The sequence below is a fragment of the Electrophorus electricus genome, chromosome 14 (genome assembly GCF_041902795.1).
Source record: "Electrophorus electricus isolate QZ-2024a chromosome 14, ASM4190279v1, whole genome shotgun sequence".
NCBI lineage: Eukaryota > Metazoa > Chordata > Actinopteri > Gymnotiformes > Gymnotidae > Electrophorus > Electrophorus electricus.
In genome coordinates, this window is record NC_137510.1 from 520,001 (window position 1) to 530,000 (window position 10,000).

The window sequence follows — 10,000 nt, forward strand, 5'->3', positions numbered from 1 at the left end:
AATGTTAGTGTTATTACATTAATATGAAGAAACTCACATTCAAAGGAAAGAAGGCAAAAACTGAACAGTGTTACAAAAATATATCCGCATATATTATGTGTGTACACATATGTATTTATGTGTTTGTGTGTGTGTATGTGTGTCTATGCCTGCACGTGTGTATCTGTGAGTGTGTGTGTCTGTGTGTGTGTGTGTGAGTGTGTTTGTGTGTGTGTGTGACTGCCCCTGCAGTGTCATTTGTCAGTCACATCAGTATTTCCATAGCAACCAGACGGCCATGTTGGCCTTGCAGAATAACCAGTGCAGGCAGCTATCAGAACTAACACAGTACAGCAGTGCATGCTCGGATTCTGGGTGTGGCAGTAGAAGGGGACAGGGCAGTAGAACTCAAGGGGAAAGAAGAGGGGGGCGGGGCAGTATCAAGGCCCAGGGGCAACACTGTGAGAACTCTGTCTATCTAACTCCATCTGCAGCCGTTGCTGATGACATCATCCTGTTAGGCACTGAATGATGATGTCATTAAAGGATTCCTTACAGTGGGAAATACCAAGTGATGACAACAACACAGGGTTTCCCCTCTCTCTATATATATATCACTGTCTCACACACACACACACACACACACACACACACACACACACACACACACACACACACACACACACACACACAACCACTCATGCACACGTACACGCACACACACACACATACACCTTGGATCTTGTGTGTGTCAAGGATGAGTGGATTCCTCAGTAAGAGAGACAGAGAAAGCCAGGAAGACCATTCATCTTGTGAATGTGTGAGTGTGTGTGTGTGTGTAGGAGAGTGTGTGGGTGTGTGAGTGGATGTGTGTGTATGTGTGAAAAAGAGAGAGAGAACACGCACAAACTAACACACAAACACATCTACACACACACTAACGTATACACATGGAGTGTGTGACTGTGTGTGAGAGAGAAAATAATGTGATTTCCAAGTCAATGTGATATGCGCACACACACACACATACACACACAATCCCCCTCCCACACACACACACAAACCAAACCACATACACACACAATCACCCCCACACACACTATTCTGCGAACACACACACACACACACTCACCCAAACATACACCATTCTGCACACACACACACACACACACACACACACGCACGCACACACACGCGCACACACACGCACACACAAAAACACAAATATTCCCTTTCCCAAAATGCAGAATTCCAATCTAACAAACAGAAGACTCACCAGTCTCAGTGTGTGTAGTGGTGTAGTGTGTGTATGTTTGTGTGTATGGCTGTGTTTGTGTGTGTAGTGTGTTTGTGTGTGTACTGTGTGTTGCGTGTGTTTATTTGTGTGTAGTGTGTGTGTGTGTATTATGTGTGGTGTGTGTATGGTTGCTGGAATTCTGAGGTCTCTAGAATCCCACAATTCAAAATCAGAATGCATCATTTCACACTTCTAGGCATCAACATTGATCAGTATTGATTAGGATTGATCAGCATTGATCACATTGATCCCTGTCTAGTTCATTAGTATGTTGGACTCTGACCTACTGTACTGTACTAGGATGTGTTCTATGTGTAAATGGAAAAGCACTTTTGTAAGCCACTCTGGATAAGAGTGTCTGCTAAATGCTGTAAATGTAAATACAGTCAGAGACAGTGGTCATGCATATACGTAATATGTGTGAGTGATCACTCAAACATGGACACACAAGCACTGATATATGTACACAGAATCAGGGACATTCTCTCACATTAACCAGCAGTAAAACATAAAAACATACATATTCTCACAATTCTGACTGAACACATCTTGAGTAACTGAGGGTCAAGGGTCTTGCTCAGGGGCCCAACAGCAGCAACCTGGCAGTGGTAGGACTTAAACCAGCAACCTTCTGATTACTAGTCAAGTATCTTAACCACTGAGCTGACACCCCCCCCCCCCAGCAGAGGAGTGCCAGGAGTGTTTCCACACTCATTCTGAAGGAAAAGCTTTGGCTTGTTAATAGAGCCAAACCACATCACACACACACACACACACACACACACACAAACATTCCAAAGAGGACATTCACATCCATACTCTCTCTCACACACACAAAACACATATACACACCAGAAAGGACACACACACACACACACACACACACACACCAGAGATGCTGTCCCAACACAAACACGCATCACTGAGCCTGCACACATACATTTCAATGAGGCAGCCACCTCTGCATTCAACTTACACACACACACAGAGAGAGAGAGAATACACTGACCACAAAACCACATACTTACACTGATCCCTACACTTGTTAAAGTCATTAGACTGTAAGACAGGGGTTGGGAAAACAATGTCATTGTTAACTGCTTGCATTGATCATCAATATATACTCAAATATTTGCATTTTTTATTAAATATAAATAACAGAATTCTTAAGAAAAGAGGCAAATACACCAGTTGTATGCCATTTGCTTCTATTGCCTGGAGAAACAGAGCTATGGAATGAGCCTTTCAGCTGGGACTGAGGAAGGTCAGGGTTGTGTCAGAAAGTGCACGGTAACAGTTTACTATGGACAGCAACCAGTTGTGAAAATGAATGGTAATCCAATCCTCCCAGTTAAACCCTATAACTGTGATACTACTCAAGCTGTTCTGGGGTCAGAGAATGTCGATATTTCCCAGCTCGGTCTATTGTGGTGCTGCTTTAGGTTATATGTGGAGCTGAGAAACTCCATCAACACGACAAGCTGCCTCCTGTTTCTATTTGTATTTTTATTTTGTAAATATTCTCCTGTAAATATAACTGAAAGCCATAGCCTTCAGGGAAAATGATGTTTTTTTAATACATTTTTGGTCTTTTTGATTATATGACTCTTTGAGATATACATACATAGACTTGAAAGATAAATATACACTCTGTGTCTGCTGTTTCAGGTCCACCTTCCTAGTACCTGGTCCAAACCCCTTTGTCCTTCAGAACTGCCTTAATTCTTCGTGGCAGTTTCAACAAGGAGCTGGAAACATTCCTCAAAGATGTTGCTCCATATTGACATGATGACACCACACAGGTGCTGCAGGTTTGTCAGCTGCACATCCATGATGTGAATCTCTCGTTCCACCACACAAGGACTACTGGACTGAGATCTGATGAATGAGGAGGCCATTTGTGTACAGTGAACTCACTATCATGTTCAAGAAACAGGTTGGAGATGATTTGAGCTTTGTGACATGGTGCTTTCCTGCTGGAAGTATCCATCAGAAGATGGGGACTCTAGGGTCATAAAAGGATGGACATGATCAGGAACAATACTCAGGTAGGCTGTGGTGTTTAAAAGATGTTCAGGTAGGCTGTGGTGTTTAAATAATACTCAGGTAGGCTGTGGTGTTTAAATGATGTTTAGGTAGGCTGTGGTGGGTAAATAATACTCAGGTAGGTTGTGGATTTTAAACGATGCTCAGGTAGGCAGTGGTGTTTAAATAATACTCAGGTAGGCTGTAGTGTTTAAACGATGCTCAGTTGGTGTTAAGGTGCCTAACGTGTGCCAAGAAAATCTCCCCTACATCATCACACCACCAGCAGCCAGAACCATTAATACAAGGCAGGATGGATTCATGTTTTCATATTGTTTACGCTAGAGTCTGACTGCAATCTAAAAGCAGAAATCGAGACACATCAGACCAGGCAACATATTTCCAGTCTTCTATTGTCCAGTTTTGGTGAGCCCATGTGAATTGTAGCCTCAGTTGTGTGTTCTTAACTGGCAGGAGTGTCACCCAGTGTGATCTGCTGCTGCTGTAGTCCGTCTGCTTCAAGGTCGTCGTGGCGTATGTTCAGAGATGCTCTTCTGTATATCTCAGTTGTAATGAGTGGATATTTGAGTTACTGTTGCTTTTTTATTAGTCTGGACATTCTTGTCTGTCCTCTGGCCTCAACATCAATTTTCGCCCAGAGAACTGAAGCTCACTGGATATTTTCTCTTTTTCTCTGTAAACCCAAGACATGGTTGTGTGTGAAAATCACCAACTACTCTGCCATGTTCAACATTTCTTAAATCACCTTTCTTCTCCATTCTGTTGTTGGTCTGAACTTCAGCAGGTCATCTTGACGATGGCTACATGCCTAAATGCAACTACACTCTTCTGAATGGAGATGTCAGAAGTTGTTCCTGGAATCTGCTGGAGTCATTCTCCCAGTTTGGGTGTCACAGCCTCTAGTGCTCTGATTACCATGGGAACCATAGTTGCCTTCACCTTCCACATCTTTTCTTCTCACTTAGATCTTGGAACTTCCAGCCCGTAGTCAGCACAGATGTTCCTATCCTATAAGCCACATGGTCATGGTGTTCTATGTGCGCTCTGCCTGCTTGTCTCAGGGGCATCTCTGCACAGCCTGTATCTGGGGTCCAGCCTGGTGTGGTAGATCCAGACTCTATTGATCTGGTATTCAGAGCTTGTTCCTGTGCTGCCATGATTAGAGTCTGTTGATGTTATACAGCCTCCAGCAGTCCAGGATCCATGTGTGAGATGTTGAATCACAGGCTTTCTTGTAGTCAGTCCAGGCAGTGCACAGGTTGGTCTGTCTGGTCTTACAGTCTCAAGTGACTGTTTTATCCACCAGTAGCTGGTGTTTGGCTCCTCTGGTGTTCTGACCTATCTGGGCCATACTCGTGTACTGAGCCATGTGACCACTCATCTTAGCCACAGTGATGTCTGACAAGAGCTTCCTTGTTGCCCAGAGGCAGGTTATTGGTCAGTAGCTGGGTGGAACTGCCCCTTTCTACTCATCAGTCACTCCTCCTTGCTGTAGTATGTGTGTCATCATCAATGTCATCAGTCTCTAGTTGTGACAGTAGTTGCTTCTTGTGGATGTTGGAACACAGCTACTAGTTGTTTTGGTGTTAGTCTAGATGTTCTGTTTTGAAGCGTCCATAGTTCCCACATCCTTCCCATGGTTGTGCAAGATACCATGGGGGAGGTGAATTAACTTTAATGTGATTTAATTGGTCAAGTGTGAAAATGTGCTGAACTAAATTTGTAACGAGGAACTGAACAGGAACCTGTAAGAGCAAATTTAAGCTTTTTTGCTTGAAAATGTAAAAAAGAATGTAAAGAAGACTGTAAAGAAGATTGATAAAGCCAAGACTGTAATGAGATGCACAAAGACGAGACATAAAAACAGAGAGATGGAGAAAAGGGGGATAGAGAAGGAGAATGAGTCTTACCTTCTTTGCCTTGCTTCTTTTCTGTCTGCAGAACCAAGACTCTGCAAAACAAAAAACAAACAATTTCACATGTGTGTACTGCAGATTGTAAACAGGGTAAGGAAGCTACACTGCTATACAGATTCACTGGAACTCAGTTCTCTACTACACACTACACTCACTACACAGTAGTCCCTGTTACACTCACTACACAGTAGTTACACTCACTACACAGTAGTCCACATTATACTCACTACACAGTAGTCACACTCACTACACAGTAGTCCACGTTATACTCACTACACAGTAGTCGACGTTATACTCACTACACAGTAGTCCACGTTATACTCACTACACAGTAGTCCACATTACACTCACTACACAGTAGTCCACGTTACACTCACTACACAGTAGTCCACGTTACACTCACTACACAGTAGTCCACATTACACTCACTACACAGTAGTCCACGTTATACTCACTACACAGTAGTCCACGTTATACTCACTACACAGTAGTCCACGTTACACTCACTACACAGTAGTCCACATTACACTCACTACACAGTAGTCCACGTTACACTCACTACACAGTAGTCCATGTTACACTCACTACACAGTAGTCCATATTACACTCACTACACAGTAGTCCATATTACACTCACTACACAGTAGTCCCTGTTACACTCACTACACAGTAGTCCACGTCACACTCACTACAGTAGTCGACATTACACTCAGTACACAGTAGTCCACATTACACTCACTACACAGTAGTTACACTCACTATACACAGTAGTCCACATTACACTCAGACACAGTAGTCCACATTACACTCACTACACTGTAGTTACACTCACTACACAGTAGTCCATGTTACACTCACCACACAGTAGTCACACTCACTACACAGTAGTCCACGTTACACTCACTACACTGTAGTTACAGTCACTACACAGTAGTCCCTGTTACACTCACTACACAGTAGTCCACATTACACTCACTACACAGTAGTCCACATTACACTCACTACACAGTAGTCCACATTACACTCACTACACAGTAGTCCACATTACACTCACTACACAGTAGTCACACTCACTACACAGTAGTCCATGTTACACTCACTACACAGTAGTCCATGTTACACTCACCACACAGTAGTTACACTCACTACACAGTAGTCCACGTTACACTCACTACACAGTAGTCCACGTTACACTCACTACACAGTAGTCTATGTTACACTCACCACACAGTAGTCCACATTACACTCACTACACAGCAGTCACACTCACTACACAGTAGTCCACGTTACACTCACTACACAGTAGTCCACATTACACTCACTACACAGTAGTCCACATTATACTCACTACACAGTAGTCCACATTATACTCAATACACAGTAGTCCACATTATACTCGCTACACAGTAGTCCACGTTACACTCACTACACAGTAGTCCACATTACACTCACTAAACAGTAGTCCACATTACTCACTACACAGTAGTCCACATTACTCACTACACAGTAGTCCACATTACACTCACTACACAGTAGTCCACATTACACTCACTACACAGTAGTCCACATTACACTCACTACACTGTAGTTACACTCGCTACACAGTAGTCCACGTTACACTCACTGCACAGTAGTCCACGTTACACTCACTGCACAGTAGTCCACGTTACACTCACTGCACAGTAGTCCCTGTTACACTCACTACACAGTAGTCCCTGTTACACTCACTACACAGTAGTCCACATTACACTCACTACACTGTAGTTACACTCACTACACAGTAGTCCATGTTACACTCACCACACAGTAGTCACACTCACTACACAGTAGTCCACGTTACACTCACTACACTGTAGTTACACTCACTACACAGTAGTCCCTGTTACACTCACTACACAGTAGTCCACATTACACTCACTACACAGTAGTCCACATTACACTCACTACACTGTAGTCCACATTACACTCACTACACAGTAGTCCACATTACACTCACTACACAGTAGTCACACTCACTACACAGTAGTCCATGTTACACTCACTACACAGTAGTCCACGTTACACTCACTACACAGTAGTCCACATTACACTCACTACACAGTAGTCCACATTACACTCACTACACTGTAGTCCACATTACACTCACTACACTGTAGTCCACATTACACTCACTACACTGTAGTCCACATTACACTCACTACACAGTAGTCACACTCACTACACAGTAGTCCATGTTACACTCACTACACAGTAGTCCATGTTACACTCACCACACAGTAGTTACACTCACTACACAGTAGTCCACGTTACACTCACTACACAGTAGTCCACGTGACACTCATTACACAGTAGTCCACGTGACACTCATTACACAGTAGTCCACGTGACACTCACTACACAGTAGTCCACGTGACACTCACTACACAGTAGTCCACATTACACTCACTACACAGTAGTCACACTCACTACACAGTAGTCCATGTTACACTCACTACACAGTAGTCCACGTTACACTCACTACACAGTAGTCCACATTACACTCACTACACAGTAGTCCACATTACACTCACTACACTGTAGTCCACATTACACTCACTACACTGTAGTCCACATTACACTCACTACACAGTAGTCACACTCACTACACAGTAGTCCATGTTACACTCACTACACAGTAGTCCATGTTACACTCACCACACAGTAGTTACACTCACTACACAGTAGTCCACGTTACACTCACTACACAGTAGTCCACGTTACTCATTACACAGTAGTCCACGTGACACTCATTACACAGTAGTCCACGTGACACTCATTACACAGTAGTCCACGTGACACTCACTACACAGTAGTCCACGTGACACTCACTACACTGTAGTTACACTCACTACACAGTAGTCCCCGTTACACTCACTACACAGTAGTCCACGTTACACTCACTACACAGTAGTCCACGTTACACTCACTACACAGTAGTCCACATTACACTCACTACACAGTAGTTATACTCACTACACAGTAGTCCACATTATACTCAGACACAGTAGTCCACGTTACACTCACTCCACAGTGGTCCACGTTACACTCACTCCACAGTAGTCCACATTACACTCACTACACTGTAGTCCACATTACACTCACTACACTGTAGTTACACTCACTACACAGTAGTCCAGGTTACATTCACTACACAGTAGTCCACATTACACTCACTACACTGTAGTTACACTCACTACACAGTAGTCCACGTTACACTCACTACACAGTAGTCCCTGTTACACTCACTACACAGTAGTCCACGTTACACTCACTACACAGTAGTCCACGTTACACTCACTACACAGTAGTCCACGTTACACTCACTACACAGTAGTCCACGTTACACTCACTACACAGTAGTCCACGTTACACTCACTACATAGTAGTCCACGTTACACTCACTACATAGTAGTCCACGTTACACTCACTACACAGTAGTCCACGTTACACTCACTACACAGTAGTCCATGTTACACTTACTACACAATAGTCTGTATCACCCTGTAATATAGTATTAAAGCATAAGTATTGTATCACCCTCGAGAGTAGCATTAAAGCGGCAGTACTGTATCGCCCTATAACGTAGCATTAAAGCATCAGTACTGTATCGCCCTATAACGTAGCATCAAAGCATCAGTACTGTATCGCCCTATAACGTAGCATTAAAGCATCAGTACTGTATCGCCCTATAACGTAGCATTAAAGCGGCAGTACTGTATCGCCCTATAATCGCCCTATAACGTAGCATTAAAGCATCAGTACTGTATCGCCCTATAACGTAGCATTAAAGCATCAGTACTGTATCGCCCTATAACGTAGCATTAAAGCGGCAGTACTGTATCGCCCTATAACGTAGCATTAAAGCATCAGTACTGTATCGCCCTATAACGTAGCATCAAAGCATCAGTACTGTATCGCCCTATAACGTAGCATTAAAGCATCAGTACTGTATCGCCCTATAACGTAGCATTAAAGCGGCAGTACTGTATCGCCCTATAACGTAGCATTAAAGCGGCAGTACTGTATCGCCCTATAACGTAGCATTAAAGCATCAGTACTGTATCGCCCTATAACGTAGCATTAAAGCATCAGTACTGTATCGCCCTATAACGTAGCATTAAAGCATCAGTACTGTATCGCCCTATAACGTAGCATTAAAGTGGCAGTATTGTATCGCCCTATAATGAAGCATCAAAGCATCAGTACTGTATCACGCTATAATGATATAGTCTATCATTAGAGCATCGGTATTACATGTATTACTGTAGAGTCTAGCAATTAGTACTTTACTGTCAAATTCTGTAGTGTCAGAGGGTCAGTATTATATTGCTGGATAGCATGATCATACACACACATAAGATAAACAAATAAATAAAAAAAGGTAACTGCCCCTGAATCCATGTGATCCTGCCAAGCCATGAGTCAGCGTGATCAGTTCTATTGCGATAAAATGTTTTAGAGGAGAATTATAAGATAATCAACACCTAGAGTGAGATCAGAGATCAGAGATCAACACCTAGAGTGAGATCAGAGAGGCTTCATTAGAAAACACAGCTGGTTTTATTGACATAAGTCTGGAATGCTTCAAGTGTCTAAAAATGCATGTTAGAATAGAAATGCACAGAACAGAAGTGAATAGAACACAGTGTATAATAGAACAGGAATGAAAGTGTAAGAATTAAATATTATAATGAGAAAAAGGAAGCAAATGACTTCCAAAATT

At 42.9% G+C, this 10,000-nt stretch overlaps 1 protein-coding gene across 4 annotated transcripts in view; it reads right to left on the minus strand.

Moving 5' to 3' along the window:
• The window catches only part of ankfn1b (ankyrin repeat and fibronectin type III domain containing 1b), a 109,784-nt gene that overhangs the window by 33,704 nt on the left and 66,080 nt on the right, over positions 1-10,000 (minus strand). For all 4 annotated transcript variants that reach the window (XM_035530429.2, XM_035530430.2, XM_035530427.2 and 1 more), the window contains one exon: positions 5,233-5,273. In XM_035530429.2, coding sequence (XP_035386322.1) covers positions 5,233-5,273 — 41 coding nt within the window. The remainder of the gene's footprint in view (positions 1-5,232; positions 5,274-10,000) is intronic.